The sequence below is a fragment of the Oncorhynchus gorbuscha genome, linkage group LG12, assembly GCF_021184085.1.
Source record: "Oncorhynchus gorbuscha isolate QuinsamMale2020 ecotype Even-year linkage group LG12, OgorEven_v1.0, whole genome shotgun sequence".
In the NCBI taxonomy this organism is placed as follows: domain Eukaryota; kingdom Metazoa; phylum Chordata; class Actinopteri; order Salmoniformes; family Salmonidae; genus Oncorhynchus; species Oncorhynchus gorbuscha.
The window spans coordinates 31,000,303-31,024,471 of NC_060184.1; the positions used below are offsets into that span (position 1 = coordinate 31,000,303).

Consider the following 24,169-nt stretch of genomic DNA (forward strand, 5'->3'; position numbering starts at 1 on the left):
CTCACCTTCATCCCTTTCATAAAATACTGCTTGGAAAAGGAGGTCTCGTCTCTGCAATGAATTCCCGTCTAGTAAAGTCCTCATCCAAGCCGCTTTCAATTGACAAATTGTGGAAAAAAGATCTAAAAACATCCAACAATGTTCTTAATTGGCAAACAATATGGCACAATATATCTCTATCTTCCAGAAATCCAAATCACCAAATGATTCACTTTAATTTTGTTCCCAGAATGTACTTTACTCCCCGGAAATTCTATGACCTTAAAGCCAAACCATCACCCAATTGTACTCTATGCTCTAATGACACCCAAGATACCTTAATCCATATGATGTGGGAAAGCCCGGGGGTAAAATCATTCTGGAAGATGATCTTCCCTGTGCTCTCAATTTAATGTAACCTCATTCTTGAATTATTATTTTTCTCCCCCTTTTTTCATATTAATATACTTGACTGTCAATGGATAATAAATGTATATAAAAAATAAGGTTGACACAAATACAACTACAAATACAAGCATGCTGATGCCATTCACATCGAGATGCCGAGTCAGAGCTGCCAATTTCATTTATTTTAGGGTGCAAAGCTGATGTCATTTTTTGCTGTATCTCTTTTGTAAAAACAATACTGTCATTATGAATTCCCTCGAACATGAGTCACTGCCTATTTGCTGTGTTTATTTTGCCTGTTATCCAACAAGTGTCAAGAAAAGGAAATGGACTTGACTTTAGTTTAAGACCACTGCTGATGTATGGAAACATGATACTATTTTATTGTGAACTAGGCTATCCCTAAGTGTATGAGCTAAGAAGAATAGAATCTCCCTCCCCCAACATTGGCAATGTAAAACAGCACATTTCATTAACTGCATCCAAAAGATCAATGAAGGATGACAAGAGAATCAAGTTACAGAACATGTCATGTCAAGGTTACAGGGTTGTGTTGGTGACTGACACATAATACACCTTCTCCTTATTAGTCAATCACCCTCAGACAAAATACATATTCTGATAACTCACTGTTGCAGTTGGTGGCCTGCGATACTCCAATACCAATATTCACCGGTGGGTTTGACAGTAACTAACGCTAGCACATACTGTATTAATGTAGCACTGTTAAAGGGATAGTTCACAAAATAAAACTATTTTAGTATTGTTTTAAAGTTTGATGGACTAATGAACAAAACACGAAAAGATCCATTCAAAGAATCAGGTAATTTGTTTCTGTGCACCAATTAGTGTTGGTGTTTCAATTCATTGCACCTGTCAGTAGCGCAAATATTTTCTATTCAACTAATGGATCAATATCTATATATGTTATCGAAGGAGAACATCTCTATGAGGATGGGGATAAGAAATAAGACATAATAAAATATCAGGAAAGGGGAGACTATAGGACAAATGATAATGAGATGCACTCTAGGGGCTGGTTTCCTGGACATCAGATTAAGCATAGTCCTGGACTTAAAAGTATGCTCAATGAAGATTCTCCATTGAAATTGTTTTTTGTCCAGGACTGGGCTTAATCTGTGTCTGAGAAACTAGCCCAAAGAATATACTGCACACTTAGGATGCCCAGTAGTGTGCCGTCCTGTGAGTTTCTCTATTTGGTCAATATGTATCCATTAGTTGTAGTGCCACTAAGCATTAATACCAAAGTAAGCACTACCTTCCCCCTGCCACTTTCCTGATTGCAAAATAAAGCATTTGCTACACAGGTAACTGGGCAGCATTTTATAAATCGTTTTTCTTGACTGGGCCGGTTGTTCCCAGGGGGCTGCTGCAGTCTATCAGGGTTGATAGTGTGTGGTTGTCAAATGACACCCTATTCCCTATAGTGGGGGCCCATAGTGCTCTGCTCAAAAGTAGTGCGCTATATAGGGAATAGGGTGCCATTTGGGACACAGTGTTTCTGCTGCGTTCCATGGAGAGAGGCAAACTGAATCTGCGGGAGCTCTGGGAAACTGGACCATGTTTATTAAGCACCAAACAGAAGAAAACTGAATGAAACATGGAGGGACAATCTGGTTTTGTCCAATAAGAAACGTTCATATTTGTTTTCTGTTGAGTGCCCTAATTAACACGACCCTGACTGATCCTCTACCACAGAGAGAAATGGATTGCAGACCCTCTGCAGTGTGCCTGCTATCGGGGGAGGGGGGGGGGGGGAGTCTGTTGGAGGCTCATGATAGGAAAAAAGAACCCCCCCACCCAACACATAAGCTTCAACTGAAAGCAAAGCTTCTAAGAATTGTTTTCGTATTCAAACAAAAGTTCAGGAGTATTTAGTCTCACATCCTCAGGTCAACAAGGTGTGTTTAGCCTTTTCAAAGACACTGTTCAATTTAACCGTTATGCCTTTCGGTTTGAATAATGTGACTGTTTCTACCAGTGGAGTCTTGTGGGTGGAAAAATCAGAGGAGGGGCTCAATGTAATGGCTGGAATGGAATAAATGGAAAGGTATCAAACACATAAAACACATGGAAACCATTCCATTTATTTCATTCCAGCCATTACAATGAGCCCCTCCTCTGATTTTAATGTGACACCATACAAAGCTGTTTTCTAGATTATTTGAAAGGATTATTCTCCTCTTTTTATCTTCTCTGTTCGTTTCTTTTACCCGATTCCTCTGGCGATGTTCTCCAGCTGGCGACACATGCAGGAGCGCACCTCGTACTCCACGTCCTGGCACAGGGACCTCACCAGGGGCAGGAGGTCCTTCTTCACTCTGCCAAAAGGGGTTCATACAATTTTGGGGCATATCAAGAGAAATCAAATTATTATTGATTATTGGAAAGCTGTCCCAAAGGGCACAATATAGATTTTTTTTAAAGGCTAATTTAATTGAAACTAATTTAGATGAGCTGTGAAATTATTGTAACTAATTTAGCCTAGAAGCTATGGGTCCTACATCTATTGTCTGGGCCAGGGGTGGGCTCGCCAGCCAATTAAATGCGGCCTATGGGGATATTTTTATTGTTGTTTGGAGAAATTATTATTTTGGGTTGGAAAAACAACACTCCAGGCCACACTTGAAAGTCTAAAAGTAGATAGAAAGTATGTAGACATATATTTTCAAATAATGGCCCCTTTTCTGGCCAGCAAATTGATTTTGACAAACAAATGTGTCGCCCATGGTTGAATTTTTAAATCCTGATGTGGCCCTAGAGCCAAAAAGTTTGCCCACCCCTGGTCTAGACTTTCTATCATTAAATAATTAATCCTACCGTAGCATCTATGGTCCCTACATCTATTTAACTAATTGAATCAAGACATTTTCTTACAGAAAAATAAGCATTTAATCATGACATTCCCTTGTAGAAAAACAAGCATCAGACCTTCTGTTTGGCGATTGAGCAAGATACAAACTCACATGGGAGACTCAAACTTGCAGGCCACCTTCCCCAGGATACGACAGCTGGCTAAACGGGCCTGCAGGGACTGAGACAGCTGAGCTTTGGACACAAGCGGGCTGAGGATCTGCAAGATCAACCAATGGGTACAGGCTATTAGGGTGTTACGGAAGGAACAGCCTGTTTAAGGACACCATGGGTTGTATCCCAAATTACATCCTATTCCATTTATAGTGCACTTTTTTACCAGGGCTCCATAGGGACCATGCTAAATTATGTTGTCAAGTTTAGTTTCCTAACTAACCACAGTTCTTGGCTGACTTGAGTTGTCAGGCACAGTATTGTCATACTGAGAAATGATAGCCAACTTAGTTTCTTCCAATGGCACTGAAGCCATCTTAATTCCCCATATAAGATATACTAATGGTTATACAAACAATTGCCTCAAACTGGATGTATCTGCATCGTCAGGGGCTTATTTCAGAAATGTATTTCATAATATGGGTTATTGTTAAATGACTGCTAATGAACATGGTGCTTGGCATCTCCCTGTGAGAGAGTTTGTCATATTTACAAATGGACCTTGGCACAGCAAGGCATTTTAAAAAAGTACGGTTTTAATGCCCAGAAATATGCCCAGAAATTCCTTAGAAGCCTGGCATAATTCTCAGGTAAGATACTATGGGACGGTTTCCCAGACACTGAGTAAGCCTTGTTTTGGACTAAAAAGCAAGCTGAATGGAGAATTACAGTAACACATACAAGAAACACATTTAAATTAATCAAATGAGATGCAACAAAATACAAAATAATCTAAATGACAGGGAGTTGAGGAAAAATGGAGGTGGTCAGTTGACCAACTGAATGCAAATTGGCCCTATATGTGCCATATAAGAGTCTTTCTATAAATAATGGGTCCAATGTGTGACATTAGGATCAAAATGGGAAAATGGTTTGAAAGTACAAAAAATAATTGCACAGTAATAAAAGCAAATATATTACAAATTGACCCATAAGTCCCCCTAACAATAACATATACCTAGGACTATTCAGCCAGGTCCAAAATGATTGGTACCCTTGATAACGATGAGCAAAAAATACTGCATAAAATAAATAATACGAATACAATATTTTTAGGGGGGGGGGGGTTTAAAAGGTAATATATATTTTCTCAAAAACATAAATTATTGGCATCCCTGTTTTCAAAACCTCAACTTGGGATGATAACGGCACTTTTTCTAATGTGTTTTATGAGACTGGGAGGGATCTTGGATCATTCCTCCATACAGAATCTTTCCAGATCATTGACATCCTTTGTCTGCGCTTATGGACTACCCTGTTCAATTCATAACAATAAGGTTTTCAATTGGGTTCAAGTCCAGAGACTGAGATGGCCATTCCAAAATTGTGATTTTCTGGTCAATTAACATCTTTATGGATTTTGATGTATGCTTGGGGTTATTAATATATTTTATATAAGATACTTTTAGCATTCAAAAGTAAGTGTGACAATTAACCACCATTACAAACCTGAGTGTTATAATGTTTGGGGTTGGGCAATAATCTATCCTACACAAATGCGCATAGTCTGATTTTGGCTACGCTACTTTGAAGCAAGGTAAGACATACCTCATAATATGAAGTAAAACATACAGGTTTCAAACAATTAAGTATATGTTTTCAAAATGCATACGGTCTCCAGCTCAGATTGCAAGGTAGCGTGCCTACCGTGTTGCCTATGCACATAAATGGTGAATGGAACACACAGTTCAAATTAAAAACTGTATCTCTTTTTAATCGCTGTCATCAAAACACTGTTTTTAACACGCGATTGCATTTAGAACTTTTGCACAATGATTGGGCTTATAAGAACACGTTTCACTCCATTAGCAACCAGCTGTTTGAGAAGATGCAGCTCTCGCTGTCCGACAGGTGACATTCCGCTCAAACTAGGCCCTGTGCACGACTGATAAATAGATACACGACGAACTAACAAAAATACACACGTGACAATTTAATTCCATAAATTATGCTAATTAACGGTAAGCAAGACTGGTCAAATTTATTTTAGATGGCGAACTGATTTATTGTTAACTGTTGCAGTGCGACAAAAACAACAACACAGAGTTACACATAAACAAACGTACGGTCAATAACACAACAGAAAAATCTATATACAGTGTGTGCAAATGTAGAAGAGTAGGGAGGAAAGGCAATAAATAGGCCATAGAGGCAAAATAATGACAAATTAGCATTAACACTGGAGTGATAGATAATGTGCAAGTAGAGATACTGGGGTGCAAAAGAGCAAGAGGATAAATAACAATATGGGGATGAGGTAGTTGGGTGTGTTATTTACAGATTGGCTGTGTACAGGTACTAAACTGATCTGACAGCTGATGCTTAAAGTTAGAGAGGGAGATATAAGACTCCAGCTTCAGTGATTTTTGCAATTCGTTCCAGTCATTGGCTGCAGAGAACTGGAAGGAAAGGCAGCCAAATAAAGTGTTGGCTTTGGGGATGACCAGGGAAATATACCTGCTGGAGCGTTCTATGGTGACCAGTGAGCTGAGATAAGGCGGGGCTTTACCTAGCAAAGACTTATAGATGACCTGGAGCCAGTGGGTTTGGCGACGAATATGTAGTGAGGGCCAGCCAACGAGAGCATACAGGTCGCAGTGGTGGGTAGTATATGGGGCTTTGTTGGCAAAATGGATGCCACTGTGATAGACTACATCCAGTTTGCTGAGTAGAGTGTTGGAGAATATTTTGTAAATGACATCGCCAAAGTCAAGGATCGGTAGGATAGTCAGTTTTACAAGGGTATGTTTGGCAGAATGAGTGAAGGAGACTTTGTTGCAAAATAGGAAGCTGATTCTAGATTTAATTTTGAATTGAAGATGCTTAATGTGAATCTGGAAAAAAAGTTTACAGTCTAACCAGACACCTAGCTATTTGTAGTTGTCCACATATTCTAAGTCAGAAGCTTTCAGAGTAGTGATGCTAGTCATGCATTTTGTTTTACTAGCATTTAAAAGCAGTTGGAGGCCACGGAAGGAGACAGGAGCTTGTATGTGTTACGTTAATGTGTTAGCTAGTGTACATTTCAGGTTGTTGTTACCTCCTGTCTGATGGTTTCCTTTGGTAAAGCATCGATTGCAGACAGCAAAGTTTCCAGCCATGCGTTGCTCACCACTGTCGAAGAGAAACAGAGAAAACGTGACATTTTAAAAACACTGAAAACTGCTACCAATGTTTAATAATGATTCCAGGGCCTTTGAAGTTTCGAAATGGAACATCCCTGTGCCAAAGAGTATGATGCCCTGCCAACCTACAGCCCACCAGTGACGGTAAGTCACAACGGTTAAGCTCTGTCACGAAATCAAACTGCTGCATTCACTCCCTCGCTCACACTGTGGGCAAAATGCCAGGCAGACACTAGCTACATTCAACAGATCTGTGAGAAGAAGCTTTCATCGACTGTAATCCTGGAACAGTAGGATGCTGAAATGAAAACCTGAGTGAGCAACAGGCTTGTTCCTCTCGTGCCAACAATGGCTAAAGATTGATTCCTGCCAAGTAAGGTGCCACATGAATTGTACACAAGCTTAAAGCATGCTATTTGAGACTTTTGAAGGGATGTTACTTAATGTTCAACCTAAAGTTACATTTGAGCTAGGACAGGAATACTGCAAAGCTGAAAGCGGGGCTGTGTAAGTCTGGCTGTATCCAACTCGCCCGGTTGTTACTATACAACCCACAAGTCTCTGCAATGTCTTGTTTTGAACAGGCTTAATTTGCCACTGGAAGATATTACACACAAAAAAATACCCAACTTTATGTCCTGCCAAAACATGACATTGTTTACATTCAGGGTCCAACACTAACTTTTTTCTTACTGGCCCAATTGAGCCAGTTGGCCAAAAATCTACTGTCCCGAACAGAATTTCATTGGGCCTGGACATGGTGTAGTTTTAAATGAATTGGTGTTATGCAGGACCTATAGATTGGCATGCTTCTTTCTATATTCAGCAATTAATAGGCTACATTTGGTTATTATGATTCCGCTTAGATGTTAAGTCCCCTATTTAGGGGGCTTTGAGTGGTTCTGGACTGGTTTGGATGTACAAAGCGCTCTGTGAACATCGTAGGGTCATGTGTCTTATAGTGCAAGAAAGCCCCATCTCTCTGCTCCCACTCTCCCAGTGGGGATGACTTGAAGAGTCAGGTATCAGACCCCACATTTGCATAGGGACGTGTCACATTTCCGGGCCTATCCAGATAAAGGAACGATTCCCTGTGTCTGTGAAACTTACAGCTTCGCTTGTAGTGCATAATAAACGGGAGAATCTAGTAGATGCAACAATACTAGTTGAATCTCGCCGTGATATTCTCAGCAGCAATTAGATCTCTCAACCTAAGTAAATAAAGTAATAGAATTGAACAAGACCACTTTCTCTTGGTCACAGATGGAAAAAACCACTTTGTGCTTAAAGCTGAATTAACGAGTATGCACGCATTTAAACGGTGTCTCTGTGCTGCTCAGTGGACGTTTAGGAGAAAATTCTCTGTCTGCAGTTATATTAAATAGTGCCAATATTGTACTAAATATGACCATATTTATTTTACACATAGTATAAGATATCACATTTCGTATAAGTCATTTATCATTTCGTTGTTACTACATTTAGAAAGGATCTCAGTAATTTCAAGACTTTTGTTGAATAGGAAAAAAATACATGACTCTTCATATTTTCCTACTATTTGTACTACATTAAGTTCTTGAGCTTCAGCAATTTATATACATATATTTTTACCAGAAAGGTGAGCTCCAGACCTTTCAAAAACTATGCAAATGTAACAGTTAGTGTTTATGGCCACCTCATGAAAAATGTTTACGTTTGGGTATGTCTATTTAGGTGGAAATCCATGCATCGTCTGATATTTTTTGTAGTTATATTTATTCTGTTTTAAATTATTATTATTTATTTTTGTACCCCAATTTCCAGGTACCCCAATTGGTAGTTACAGTCTTGTCCCATCGCTGCAACTCCAATACGGACTCGGGAGAGGCAAAGGTCGAGAGCCTTGCGTCCTCCGAAACATGACCCCACCAAGCAGCACTGCTTCTTGACACAATGCCCGCGGAAGCCAGCTGCACCAATGTGTCAGAAGAAACACCGTACACCTGGTGACCATGTCAGCGTGCATGAGCCCGGCCCGCCACAGAAGTCATTAGAGCGCGATGAGACAAGTACATCCCGGGCAATCAAACCCTCACCTAAACCCCGACGGCGCTGGGCAAATTGTGCACCACCTCATGGGTCTGCAGGTCCCGGCCGGCTGCGACACAGCCTGGAATTGAACCAGGATCTGTATTGACACAGCTAGCACTGTGATGCAGTGCCTTAGACTGCTGTGCCACTCGGGAGGCTTGTACATCGTGTTATTTTAACCAATTATGCATACAGTTGAAGTCGGAAGTTTACATACACCTTAACCAAATACATTTAAACTCAGATTCTCACAGTTCCTGACATTTAATCGCAGTAAAAATTCCCTGTCTTAGGTCAGTTAGGACCACCACTTTATTTTAAGAATGTGAAATGTAAGAATAATAGAAGAGACAATTATTTATTTCACTCAATTAGTATTTGGTAGCATTGCCTTTAAATAGTTTAACTTGGGTCAAATGTTTCGGGTAGCCTACCACAGGCTTCCCACAATAAATTGGGTAAATTTTGGCCCATTCCTCCTGACAGAGCTGGTGTAACTGAGTCAGGTATGTAGGCCTCCTTGCTCATACACACACTTCTTCAGTTCTGCCCACAAATTGTCTATAAGATTGAGGTCAGGGCTTTGTGATGGCCACTCCAATACCTTGACTTTGTTCTCCTTAAGCCATTTTGCCACAACTTTGAAAGTATGCTTGGGGTCATTGTCCATTTGGAAGACCCATTTACGACCAAGCTTTTATCATCCTCAAATCAAATCAAATTTTATTTGTCACATACACATGGTTAGCAGATGTTAATTCTAGTGTAGCGAAATGCTTGTGCTTCTAGTTCCGACAATGCAGTAATAACCAACAAGTAATCTAACTAACAATTCCAAAACTACTGTCTTATACACAGTGTAAGGGGATAAAGAATATGTACATAAAGATATATGAATGAGTGATGGTACAGAGCAGCATAGGCAAGATACAGTAGATGGTATCGAGTACAGTATATACATATGAGATGAGTATGTAAACAAAGTGGCATAGTTAGTGGCTAGTGATACATGTATTACATAAGGATGCAGTAGATGATATAGAGTACAGTATATACGTATGCATATGAGATGAATAATGTAGGGTATGTAACATTATTACATTTACATTTACATTTAAGTCATTTAGCAGACACTCTTATCCAGAGCAACTTACAAATTGGTGCATTCACCTTATGACATCCAGTGGGACAGTCACTTAACAATAGTGCATCTAAAACTTAGGGGGGGTGAGAGGGATTACTTATCCTATCCTAGGTATTCCTTAAAGAGGTGGGGTTTCAGGTGTCTCCGGAAGGTGGTGATTGACTCCGCTGTCCTGGCGTCGTGAGGGAGTTTGTTCCACCATTGGGGGGCCAGGGCAGCGAACAGTTTTGACTGGGCTGAGCGGGAGCTGTACTTCCTCAGTGGTAGGGAGGCGAGCAGGCCAGAGGTGGATGAACGCAGTGCCCTTGTTTGGGTGTAGGGCCTGATCAGAGCCTGGAGGTACTGAGGTGCCGTTCCCCTCACAGCTCCGTAGGCAAGCACCATGGTCTTGTAGCGGATGCGAGCTTCAACTGGAAGCCAGTGGAGAGAACGGAGGAGCGGGGTGACGTGAGAGAACTTGGGAAGGTTGAACACCAGACGGGCTGCGGCGTTCTGGATGAGTTGAAGGGGTTTAATGGCACAGGCAGGGAGCCCAGCCAACAGCGAGTTGCAGTAATCCAGACGGGAGATAACAAGTGCCTGGATTAGGACCTGCGCCGCTTCCTGTGTGAGGCAGGGTCGTATATATTATATTAGGTAGCATTGTTTAAAGTGGCTAGTGATATATTTTACATCATTTCCCATCAATTCCCATTATTAAAGTGGCTGGAGTTGAGTCAGTGTCAGTGTGTTGGCAGCAGCCACTCAATGTTAGTGGTGGCTGTTTAACAGTCTGATGGCCTTGAGATAGAAGCTGTTTTTCAGTCTCTCTGTCCCAGGTTTGATGCACCTGTACTGACCTCGCCTTCTGGATGATAGCGGGGTGAACAGACAGTGGCTCGGGTGGTTGTTGTCCTTGATGATCTTTATGGCCTTCCTGTAACATCGGGTGGTGTAGGTGTCCTGGAGGGCAGGTAGTTTGCCCCCGGTGATGCGTTGTGCAGACCTCACTACCCTCTGGAGAGCCTTACGGTTGTGGGCGGAGCAGTTGCCGTACCAGGCGGTGATACAGCCCGCCAGGATGCTATCGATTGTGCATCTGCAGAAGTTTGTGAGTGCTTTTGGTGACAAGCCAAATTTCTTCAGCCTCCTGAGGTTGAAGAGGCGCTGCTGCGCCTTCTTCATGATGCTGTCTGTGTGAGTGGACCAATTCAGTTTGTCTGTGATGTGTATGCCGAGGAACTTAAAACTTACTACCCTCTCCACTACTGTTCCATCGATGTGGATAGGGGGGGTGTTCCCTCTGCTGTTTCCTGAAGTCCACAATCATCTCCTTAGTTTTGTTGACTGATGTCTTGATGTTCCTTCAATATATCCACATAATTGTCCTGCCTCATGATGCCGACTATTTTGTGAAGTGCACCAGTTCCTCCTGCAGTAAAGCACCCCAACAACATGATGCTGCCACCCCCGTGCTTCACGGTTGGGAAGGTTTTCTTCGGCATGCAAGCCTCCCCCCTTTTTCCTCCAAACATAACGATGGTCATTATGGCCAAACAGTTATATTTTTGTTTCATCAGACCAGAGGACATTTCTCCAAAAAGTACCAACTTTTTCATAAACACAGTCCAGTTCAAAGTGAATGGCACAGATCCATATATGGCAATGGCTATTTGCATATAGGCCTACTGCAGCTCTGATTGGTTATGGCGCACCAGTCAGGTCTGAGCGTGCCTGTCAATGCAATAGAATCCCACTCCAATGCCCTCTGCCTACAAATCTCTTGCACAGTTAGTTTTGCATTCCAAGTTTTGCATAGTTAATTCTGTTTCAGAATGTTACATTGAAAGTGGCTAATATTGCGTTGATTAGATCACAATTCCCACAGTAGAACAAAACGTTGATAGTGTTAACTAAAGCGGAAAACTCTAGAAAGTTGAGGGTAAATCTCATGCTTCTCTGCGCGGGCTGACATTTCCTCTGTGTGGCAGTCAGATGGGAGAGGGACCATTGGTTGTATCATTCGACTTCTCGCCATAGTGGATTTTTTGTTGTTGTTGCGGTTTGTCTTTTTTGGGGGGAGGGGGGTGGCCAATAGGGGCGATACCATTTTATGTTTTATGGGTACATAATCACGATAGGACAAAGGCTGACATCGCCAAACCTTACTGCCTTGGTTTTTGTCAAATCAGTCTGGTTTGGCATAAGTTATTTGCTTACTAATGCCATGCTAATGACACGTTGAAGACAACTTTAACTTCCTGCCATGATCTTGTCGAATCAGTTGTGGTAGCCTGTCATAAGTTATTATCATCACGACTTCTTATGACATCTCTTATGTTATGCTTATAAGAACCATGCTGACCTGTGTCCCGGTGGTCCAGGTTAAGTAAAACAATCTGTAGGATGGAGTGGGTGTGCGTCTGGATGAGGACAATGTCATCCTGGAGCAAGGTCAGAAAGGAGCCTGCCGCCGCTAGCTGCATGTCTGCCCCGGCTACGTGCAGTACTTCCTGTGTCAGAGGGCGAGAGGGTTTAGAAGTGGGGAAGGGTTAGGAGTGAGGAGGTTAATTGACCATTTGTTACTATGGACATGTAGTCACAAGACACACCAAAAAGGAATAATTATAATTTCATGGACATTTGTTATTAGTTAATTTACATTTACATTTAAGTCATTTAGCAGACGCTCTTATCCAGAGCGACTTACAAATTGGTGCATTCACCTTATGACATCCAGTGGAACAACCACTTTACAATAGTGCATCTAAATATTTTAAGGGGGGAGGGGGTGAGAAGGATTACTTTATCCTATCCTAGGTATTCCTTAAAGAGGTGGGGTTTCAGGTGTCTCCGGAAGGTGGTGTGACTCCGCTGTCCTGGCGTCGTGAGGGAGTTTGTTCCACCATTGGGGAGCCAGAGCAGCGAACAGTTTTGACTGAGCTGAGCAGGAACTGTACTTCCTCAGTGGTAGGGAGGCGAGCAGGCCAGAGGTGGATGAACGCAGTGCCCTTATTTGGGTGTAGGGCCTGATCAGAGCCTGGAGGTACTGAGGTGCCGTTCCCCTCACAGCTCCGTAGGCAAGCACCATGGTCTTGTAGCGGATGCGAGCTTCAACTGGAAGCCAGTGGAGAGAGCGGAGGAGCGGGGTGACGTGAGAGAACTTGGGAAGGTTGAACACTAGACAGGCTGCGGCGTTCTGGATGAGTTGTAGGGGTTTAATGGCACAGGCAGGGAGCCCAAGTTGCAGTAATCCAGACGGGAGATGACAAGTGCCTGGATTAGGACCTGCGCCGCTTCCTGTGTGAGGCAGGGTCGTATTGACAGGAACGGGCCACCGCCTTGATGTTAGTTGAGAACGACAGTTTGTTGTCCAGGATCACGCCAAGGTTCTTAGCGCTCTGGGAGGAGGACACAATGGAGTTGTCAACCGTGATGGCGAGATCATGGAACGGGCAGTCCTTCCCCGGGAGGAAGAGCAGCTCCGTCTTGCCGAAGTTCAGCTTGAGGTGGTGATCCGTCATCCACACTGATATGTCTGCGACATGCAGAGATGCGATTCGCCACCTGGTCATCAGAAGGGGGAAAGGAGAAGATTAATTGTGTGTCGTCTGCATAGCAATGATAGGAGAGACCATGTGAGGTTATGACAGAGCCAAGTGACTTGGTGTATAGTTAGGGCCTAGAACAGAGCCCTGGGGGACACCAGTGGTGAGAGCGCGTGGTGAGGAGACAGATTCTTGCCACGCCACCTGGTAGGAGCGACCTGTCAGGTAGGACGCAATTGGGCCGCGCCGGAGATGCCCAACTCGGAGAGGGTGGAGAGGAGGATCTGATGGTTCACAGTATCGAAGGCAGCCGATAGGTCTAGAAGGATGAGAGCAGAGGAGAGAGAGTTAGCTTTAGCGGTGCGGAGCGCTCCGTGATACAGAGAAGAGCAGTCTCAGTTGAATGACTAGTCTTGAAACCTGACTGATTTGGATCAAGAAGGTCATTCTGAGAGAGATAGCGGGAGAGCTGACCAAGGACGGCACGTTCAAGAGTTTTGGAGAGAAAAGAAAGAAGATACTGGTCTGTAGTTGTTGACATCGGAGGGATCGAGTGTAGGTTTTTTCACTCTCGCTCTCTTGAAGACGGAAGGGAAGCCAGCGGTCAGGGATAAGTTGATGAGCGAGGTGAGGTAAGGGAGAAGGTCTCCGGAAATATCACAAGACGCGAGATTTCATCTGGAGAGAGAGGGAGAAAGAGGTCAGAGCACAGGGTAGGGCAGTGTGAGCAGAACCAGCGGTGTTGTTTGACTTAGCAAACGAGGATCGGATGTCGTCGATCTTCTTTTCAAAATGGTTGACGAAGTCATCTGCAGAGAGGGAGGAGGGGGGGGGAGGTTTCTATTTCTATATTTAATGTTTCTATTCAGTCATAAAATGTCGATTTTACAACAGTACAGTGGTTAATATGAATATTGGCCCACCCGAACTTTTGGCACTACCCGTCGGAAGGTCTCTGCTGGATTTTGACGCACCAGGTTTGGCAGGTTGATGATTACACTGGCTCTCTGGACATCCTGACCTGAGCTGGAGAAAGACAACCAAAGAACAGAGCACAGCTATAGCAAGCATGTTACATTTCTTGTAAGAATTGGGGGTGAATGCAACCATACAGTACACAAACAGTGTTCATCAATTAATACTTTGCTAACATACACACACACACACTGACACATACATACACCCACCATATACGATGCTGCTACTTTTTACTCTTATTATTATCTATCCTGATGCCAGCAGCATACAACTTTACAGCTAGCAGCATACCACCCTGCAGCTCACTGCTGGTTTAGCAGCATACCACCCTGCTGCACACTACTGGCGTAGCTCTGAAGCTAAGTAGGGTTGGTCCCTGGATGGGAGACCAGATGCTGCTGGAAGTGGTGTTGGAGAGCCAGTAGGAGGCACTCTTTCCTCTGGTCAAAGAAAAAAATATCCCAGGGCAGTAGGATGGGATGTCCTGACTCTCTGTGCTCACTAAAGATCCCATGGTACCAATCTTAAGAGTAGGGGTGTTAACCCTGCAGTCCTGGTTAAATTCTTGATCTGGCCCTCATGGCCACCCAATCATCCAATTGTCTCATTAATCTCCCCTGTAACTATTCCCTCGGTTGTTGCTTTAAATGAGAATTTGTTCTCAGTCAAATTAGCAGGTAAAATAAGAATTAAATAAACAAGTTCATTCCTACGTATATGGTATTGGTAATCATTGTATATAGCTTCATTCTTGTGTTTTATTTCTCGTGTTCTTTTTCTTATCTAACGCTGCATCGTTGGGAAAGAGCTTGTAAGTAAGCATTTCACTGTAAGCTCTACACCTGTTGTATTGGGCACGTGATGAATACAATTTGATTTGATTGGCAGTCAATTCATTTCATGTCCAGTCAATACAGGAAGTGAACTGAAATTCAAATAGTAATCAATAAAAAAGCTTAAATTAGGGTTGCAACATTCCATCCACTTTCCCCAAATTCCGGTCACTTTTTGGGAAACCTGGGAACTTTCTGGATTTGCAACCCTAGCTTTGATACTGTCCACCTAGAAAACAATTGTATTGATAAGGTATTAGTTTATGTTAGTATTATTTTATTATATATTATTAGCTTTGTTTATTTGTCTCAATCAGAGCTAAACTTGGGACTCTTTTGTTAGGTGTGGAAGATGGCACGACCAAAGCGACACGCTGCTGACCATTTATATCATACGTAGAGTTTTATTTTTCAACGGGACAATGACACAAATGCTAATGCCAAAGACACGCCAAGGTGTTTAGTGTTCCTGTGTGGTCCAGTCCCTGTCCTGACTTAAATGTGCTTTATGATTAGACACAAGCTTTGAATATTGTTGTTCACCAATGATTCCCAACCGCATTTACTGAGCTTGAGCAATTTTGACAAAAACAATGTCTTCAGTAAGTATTCATACCCCTTGATTTATTCCACACTGTGTTGTTACAGCCTGAATTCAAAATGGAGTTTAAAAATATATATTCTCATCCATCTACACACAATACCTCATAATAACATAGTGAATACTTGATTTTAGAAATTTGTGCAAATTTATTGAAAATGACATAGAATCACCTTCGGCTGCGATTACAGCTGTGAGTCTTTCTGAGTAAGTCTCGAAGAGCTTTGAACACCTGAAATGTACAATATTCGCACATTGTTATTTATTTTTTTCAATTCTTCAAGCTCTGTCAAGTTGGTTGTTGATCATTGCTAGAAAGCAATTTTCAAGTCTTGCCATAAATTTGCAAGCTGATTTAAGTCAAAACTGTAACTAGGCCACTCAGGAATATTCAATGTCGTCTTGGTAAGCAATTCCAGTGTAGATTTGGCCTTTGTTTTAGGTTATTGTCCTGCTGAAAGGTGAATGTCTCCCAGCGTCTGTTGGAAAGCCGACTGAACCAGGTTTTCCTCTGGTATTTGCCTGCGCTTAGCTCTATATAGTTTATTTTTTTTTATCCTAAAACACTCCATAGTCTTTGCCAATGACAAACATATCCATAACAAGATGCACTTGTGATACATTTAGATGTGATACATTGAGGATGTGGGGTTGGTTGTGTAGATCTGCAGAAAGAAAATCTAATTTAATCTTGTTTTAGATTTACTTTTAAGGCAGCAAAAATGTGAAGAACAGTGCAAGGGGTGTGTAGACTCACTAGGCACCGTATATTTGCTTTAAATGTTCAAATGTTGTTCAAAGTCAATAGGTGAAGTTGCAGAGTTGCTTTGATGTGATAGCATTGTTGTTTAGATGTTTTCTTCCCACTAATTAGGCTATTTTCTGATTAACCATATTGTCTATCCACTAGAAATATAGATCTTGGATCAGGCTAATGAGACCATGAGGCTACAAGAGATTGGATTCATCTCACACACCACCAGTGAGCTGATCGATTTCAAGCTCATTGATCCTGTTAGCTCGGGGAGAACCGGGACGAAAGTAACACGGGGCAAAAGTAACTAGCCAATTGTCTCAGATAACACAGAAGCTAACATGTTGTAGTGAAGCCAGCACGTTCCTAATGCGGAGGACAACCTTCCTGCAAAAAAACCAGCAGAGTCTGACTATGTTTCGCCGAGTTCTGTGAGCGAAACAGGAGGAAAGCAGCATCTAAAATTCCTAATTTAACATTGGAGGGGGAAGTTTTTACAACTATGTCTCCAGAAGATTGCTTACAAGCATGAGCGAGCAGTTTAAAAAAAAAGAAGGATATATTGCCTGGGCTACTGGGGGAGGTTGAGGCCTTAAAAACAGGAATTTATTACAGTAATAAAATGATGGAAGAAATACGAGCGTAAAATAAGATATTGAAAACTACCATGAACTCCCTTAAAGACACCACAGAGAGGCTACAGTATTATAATAAAACAATGAAATCCTAATTACTTGATCTAAAGTGCAGAAGTATGAAAAATAATATTGTTATAATGGGAATAAAGGAGTACGAAAACTATCAGTCAACAGAGGGGAAAAAATCAGTGTTCATGAAACGTAATCTCAAGATGATGGACGAACAGGTGGAAACAATTGATTTTCAAAGAGCTCACCGTTTCAGTGGCAGAGGAGAGGGAAGGCCCCGCCCGATCGTAGCTATGCTAACCCACTACAAAATGAAAATTGCCTTGTTCCAACAGGGTAGGGATTTGAAGAACACCCCATTCTCTATTAATGAACAATTTACTCATGAAATAGTGGAGAGACGACGTGCCCTGTACCCCACTTTCAAAGGGCTCTGAGCAGAGAAGAATAATGTTTGTCTAGTGGTGGATAAATTATAGGTAAACAACCAAATGTTCAAGGACTAGTAGATTACAACTTGGCTATGAGTGATAGCTACCTCCTGTTGAAGTAGTCCCCGATACATATTTGCACCGCATTACACTGTACAAATATGGATTCATTTGTTTTTTACAAAAACATTTTATTTGTATTTTTTTGGCATGAACAATAAAAAAAATATTTACAACTATTATTATTTTTTAAATATTCATGCCGTATGGAACCGTGGACTATGTGGACTTAAAACAAGGTTGGACTTATTTTAGTTTAATTGAACTTGGGTATCATTATGGTAAGTGGGAAAATTAGTAAAGCAAGTTATAATTGTAATGGCTTTGCAGATCAAAAAAAGACTATACATTTTTACATGGCTAAAAGATAAATAATATATCTATTGTTTACAGGAAACTCATTCTACAAATATAGATGAGGTTGGGAGGAAAAAGGACAAAGGGAAAAATATATTTTTGTCATGGGCAAAGAAACTCAAAACGGGTGATTATACTAATTAATACAAAATTTGATCCGATAGTGCAAACTGATCAGCAAGGAAGGTGAATTATTTTAAATATGCTATTGAACCAAAAACAGATTTGGATAATTAATCTATATTGGCCAAATAAGGATGATCCACACTTGTTCGAAACTATATATAATAATCTATTGAGCTCACAAGCAATGGAAGAATCTATTATTATGGTGGGAGATTATAATACGATTTTAAGTACCTCAATGGACCGTAAATTAAATCACTCTACAAACTATCACCCTCAAGCACTTAAGGAGATCACAAAGATCATGGATACATTAAAACTAGTGGATATATGGAGGTTGAAAAACCCTGACCTAGTGAGATATACATGGAGGAGTTAAAAAGTTAAAAGTTAAACAAGTATTAATAGGAGATCGAATGCAATCGCACCACCATCTAATTGGCCTCCATATAACTCTTACAGAATTTCCACGTGGACGGGGATATTGGACATTTAATCAAAGCCTATTGGATGACAATTTGTTCTTAACTAAAGACAAAGAAATTCATAATTACTTTTTTTGTACAACATAGGTACAGCAGATCCCTTATTGTATGGGACACTTTCAAATGTACTTTTAGAGGCCATTCAATACAATACTCATCATTATAACAAAAGCAGTTTAGGTCAAGAGAGATTAGAATAATAAAGGAAATAGAGGAAGCTACAGCGCAGGCAGATGGTGATAGAAACTGTACTATAGAGGCACAAAATAGGTTAGAGGAAAAACTAATTGGAGGTACTTATTCAAAAATGATCAAGTGTAATGTATTACAAAAATAAAGAGAATTGGATGGAAAATTGTGAAAATTGAATCTTCAACATAGAAATTCTGCCAAAAATAATTTATAGAAACTCATTACACATGGAGTTACCCAGGAAGCAAAATATTTTAAGCATGTTTTCTTTCCAGTCTCCTCCATTTCCACTGAATGATGTTAACGGTAAGGATTTCCTTCCATGTAATAATGTAAATTTAACAAATTTACAGAAAGACCTGTGTGAACGCCAATTTACAGGAAAGGGAATTTTGAGGGAATAAAATATTTTCAGTCTGGAAAAACACCAGGGCTTGATGGCATACCAGTAGAAGTATATCAGACCTTTTTTGATGTACTCAAAGATTCATTATTAGCATGTTTTAATTACTCTTATACAAATGGTAGACTTTCAAGTACTCAACAAGGTCTGATTTCATTACTACTAAAACAGGACACAGGTGGTAAGAATAAAGATCCAGTCCATTTAAAAAAACAACTGGAGGCCTCTAACACTTCAATGTTGCGACGTGAAAATTCTGGCGAAATGCATTGCACTTAGAAGCAAAGAGGCACTGAGTTTGTAGTTAGGCCTTGAAATACATCCACAGGTACACCTCCAATTGACTCAAATTATGTCAATTAGCCTATCAGAAGCTTCTAAAGCCATGCCATCATTTTCTGGCACAGTCAACTTCGTGTATGTAAACTTCTGACCCACTGGATTTGTGATACAGTGAATTATAAGTGAAATAATCTGTCTGTAAACAATTGTTGGAAAAATCACTTGTGTCACGCACAAAGTAGATGTCCTAAACGACGAACTGAAAAAAAACTACTGTTCTTGCTGACAAGCAAACTAAATAACCAACAATGGGTACCATAAGTATTTACCCACCTTGGATTTCACATTTTACAAAGTGGTATTGAATGAATTTAACATATATTTTTGTCATTGATCTACACAAATTACTCTGTAATGACAAAGTGGAAGAAAAATGATATATTTTTTAAATATATTAAAAATAAAACACAAATATACCTCGATTAGATTAGTATTCTCCCCCGAGTCAATATATGTTAGAAACACCTCTGGCAACGATTGCAGCTTAAAATTTTATTAGGCAAGTCTCTGCACACCTGAATTGTGCAATATTTGCCAATTATTCTTTTCAAAATTATTCAAGCTCTGTCAAGGTGTTGGGGATCATGTCTAGACAGTCTTGCCATAGATTTTCAAGAAGATTTGTATCAAAACTGTAACTTGGCCACTCATTAAAACTGTAACTTGGCCACTCATTAACTGTCTTTTTTATAACCAACTAGTGTAGATTTGGCCTTGTGTTACAGGTTATGCTGAAAGGTAAATTCCTCTCCCAGTGTTATGTGTAAAGCAGACTGAAGCAGGTTTTCCTCTAGTCTAGGATGAACTCCAAAAGTATTGGGATTGTGACCATTTTCTATTATTTTTTTTGTCTCTGTACTCTAGCACTTTGGATTTGAAATTATACAATGACTATGGTGTTAACGTGCAGACTGTCACCTTTAATTTGAAGTTATTACCATTCATATCGGGTGAACCGTTTAGAAATTACAGCACTTTCTGTACATAGGCCCCCCCATTTTAGGTGACCAAAAGTATTGGAATAAATTCACTTATATTTGTATTAAAGTAATCAAAAGGTTTAGTATTTTGTCCCATATTCCGAGCATGCAATCATTACATCAAGCTTGTGACTCTACAAACTTGTTGGATGCATTTGCTGTTTGTTTTGGTTGTATTTCAGATGATTTTGTACCCAATAGAAATTAACGGTAAATAATGTATTATGTCATTTTGGAGTCACCTTTATTGTAAATAAGAATATAATATGTTTCTAAACACATCTACATTAATGTGGATGCTACCATGATTACAGATAGTCCTGAATTAATCATGAATAATGATGAGTGAGAAAATTACAGATGCAAAAATATCATACCCCCAAAACATGCTAACCTCTCACCATTACAATAACAGAGGTTAGCATTTTTGTGCTCGGTTAATAATCTATGACACTCAGGCTGCACCAATATTTAAAAAGAGTGAATTTTGAAAAACTCTTGGAGAGAATTAGTCTGTATGTGGCAATTTGACCGACGCTTAGGGAAAACACTGCATGCACATATACACGCATACACACACACACACACCCCAATTCATGTTTGTTTATGCCAGCAGGTTCCTAAAGAGACGACTGAGCCAATAAGTCTGCAAAGCTACGTGGTTAGTTGACCATGGCCCTAACCGTCTCTATACCTTGCAAAGAATGCAACTTGTAAGTCATTGAAGCCTTACAGGGGATATTGGTTACTTTCCCCAACACTACTTTTGCCCAAACCCCATCTGTCTGTTTCCCCCCTGGGGAGCCGAAATATCTTTTCACCAGCTAACCCCAGGAGATTTCCTCTCTCTGTGCGTCAGCCTCTCTCCTTTGCTGTGTCGCTCTAAATAATATACTCTAGACAAGTATTCATTACCTTCAAGAATAGACTTTCGTCGAGTGGCCTTGTTGGCAGAGGGGTAGTTAATAACGAGGCGGGAACAGGGAACAGCCTTGCCGGCTGTCCCGGCTCCGAGCTACACTAGCAATATGAAATAGTGGATGCGTCCTGGATTGGCACGCTTATGCGCACTGGTAAAAAGTAGTGCACTATATAGGGAATAGGGTGACATTTGGGACAGAGAGAAATGTGGTAGAGGCTGTTGAGGTTGTTGATTGTGGGGACTGTATTGTCCAGTATTGTCTAGTGCTGTTTATGTAGTGTTTCAAAAGGTGGAGGCAGGATAGCACTTTGCGGTACCATACGCGATCTGCGGTGGGGTGTCGGCATGAGAATGACTTAATCAATTAAAGGGCAGGAGCTGAGCGCATGGGGTAACAGGAGCTGACGCCCGTAGGGCAGCGCTTTGATCTCTTCGGTGTGCTCTGGGGCCCTATAACGATACACCTGGAAGCCCTTCAGAAAGTAAAAAGACACACGCACATTTGTAATTAGGCTTGACTGCTGAATGAGCAATGCAAGGCGGACTTGGGTCATTTGACAAATGGAGGTAGGCTTCGGGCCCTGCCCCGGGTGAATATTATTGCAGCTATTTTAACAGAAGGGGGAAAGACTGTAAAATGGAAGACCCATTTTGAGTTGTGTTAACCATATGAGCCTACAGTAAGTGGCATATCACCGCTAAAACAAAGACACCTCTTTTCGGACTAGTAGGCATAAGGATGCACCAACACAAAAATTCTGGTCAATTTTTTTTGGGCCATGATGATCATGATCGCAGCTACAATTTTTACTGTAATATTTTGACACTTTGTAAAAGTTACACAATGGGGGCAGAACATTTGTGGGATGTTTTTATTTTGGGACATGAGTGGACATCACATTTGGTTTAGGCAACAATATAGGCCTAAAAATTATTGTCCCACAATATCAGCATAGAAATATAGCAATATGAAGGCTGATATATTGTGTGTCGCTAATATCGGTCACACCTTTTTTGCCAGCCCCCCATGAAATTCCTCAGTCCAGCTATAGGGATCAATAGAGTGTGGCTTGGTTTTTCTAGTGGCTTGTAAATTAGAGTGTCCGCCTTGAGATCCTACAATACTTATAATACAATACTAATACTGGCCCTGCATGTAGAAAACAAATGGGGGAGGAAGAGAGAGAGATTTATTTTCCCTTTCGTACTTAAACTATTTGCATATTGTTACAAAACTATACATAATACATTTGAAAAATTTTTTTTTTTTACATTTGTGAGTGTAATGTTTACTGTTAGTTTATTTCACTTTTGTTTAGTATCATTTCCACTTGCATTGGCAATATAAACATGTTTCCCATGCCAATAAATCCCTTGAATTGAATTGAATTGAAAGCGAGAGAGAGCATGAGAGAGAATTCACGGAGCTTCTTAGTCATTGTCTCCCCACAGGTTACTATGACACAGTCCACAGGCCATGAAAACATAAAATTGGAAAAACAAAGGGAAAGCTTTGCCAACACCCAACATCCATCTACATGAAGAGTCAACATAAGCACTGCAATAAACATGCTAACAAGCCAAACACTTTGTTTGAATAACTTGATCTACTAAATCAACTAATGATCCACAGATACAGTCAATGTGATTAATGCATGTAAATTCAAATGTAGTCTAATGTCAACGAGGGGTTAGTAGGTAAACTTATTCATGTATTTTTATTTAACTAGGCAAGTCAGTTAAGAACAGATTCTCATTTACAATGACAGCCTACACCGGCCAAACCCGGACGACGCTAGGCCAATTGTGCGCCGCCCTATGGTACTCCCAATCACAGCCGGTTGTGATACAGTCTGGAATCGAACCAGGGTGTCAACTTGCGCCTAGTTTTTGTAGTATTTTAATAGAGACAAATCAATGCATGACCCTTGGTAAATTAGTAGTTTGATAGCTTTGAAGGGAACAATCTACCCGACATAAAGTATTGCACAAACCAGTCATTTACTGACATGATGGACCCATACAAACATAGAGGAATATACGCAAACACAGACATGCACAACAAAACAAAAAGACTGCCTAAATAGGCTAGTGTCTCAAGTCATTTGGCTACAGCATCGAGCCTATGGTTAAAAGGCACGTAGCCTATTAGCAACAGCATAGGCACCCATATGACATTATCATACACACCTAATTCTTAAAATCATCAACAATACTGACATGTCTCCATATGACAAAACCATGTAATCAAACTGACAACTGACTTCCAGCGGACTTGTCACTTTCTCCGGAGTGAGCAGTGCTTAAGCGCCACTTGATCAAGTGTACTCGGCGTGAGCCGCGTGCATTGAATTCTTGAAAATTAAACCTGAGCAAAATGTTACACTGAGCAGCGCGAGCCTCTCACAGAGCCATGCTGCTTACGCCCAAGCTTAATAGAAATGAATGGGATCGTCTCACACTCTGTACAAGTTACACTTGCAGTGTAGCAGTCCTGTTACAGTCAACACACCAAAGTTCACTTTTTGGGAATCGATAAACAGTTGCTTTCTCGCAGGATCTGTTAGAACTATGGCACTTTGATGTACTTTACTGACCTATCGTTAACCCCCACTTCCCAAGGCTTCATATTAAGGAACTGTGACTGATAGTTGGAGTTAAACAGTTGGAAACAACTCCTGGCCATTAGTTCAAATAAAATCAAGGTTTATTTTGTCACGTGTGCTGAATACAACAGGTGTAGACCTTATAGTGAAA

General features: G+C 40.9%; 1 protein-coding gene across 7 annotated transcripts in view; it reads right to left on the reverse strand.

Annotated features, from left to right (window-relative positions):
- ppp4r4 (protein phosphatase 4, regulatory subunit 4) overlaps positions 1-24,169 on the reverse strand; it is a 129,065-nt gene that overhangs the window by 55,747 nt on the left and 49,149 nt on the right. For 5 of the 7 annotated variants that reach the window (XM_046291811.1, XM_046291813.1, XM_046291816.1 and 2 more), the window contains 5 exons: positions 14,225-14,327; positions 12,119-12,266; positions 6,476-6,549; positions 3,375-3,481; positions 2,622-2,729 (listed from right to left, as the gene is read on the reverse strand). In XM_046291811.1, coding sequence (XP_046147767.1) covers positions 2,622-2,729; positions 3,375-3,481; positions 6,476-6,549; positions 12,119-12,266; positions 14,225-14,327 — 540 coding nt within the window. Of the gene's footprint in view, positions 1-2,621; positions 2,730-3,374; positions 3,482-6,475; positions 6,550-12,118; positions 12,267-14,224; positions 14,328-17,362; positions 17,387-21,405; positions 21,498-24,169 lie in introns of those variants that run through there. The other 2 variants (XM_046291817.1, XM_046291818.1) reach the window with 2 other exon arrangements.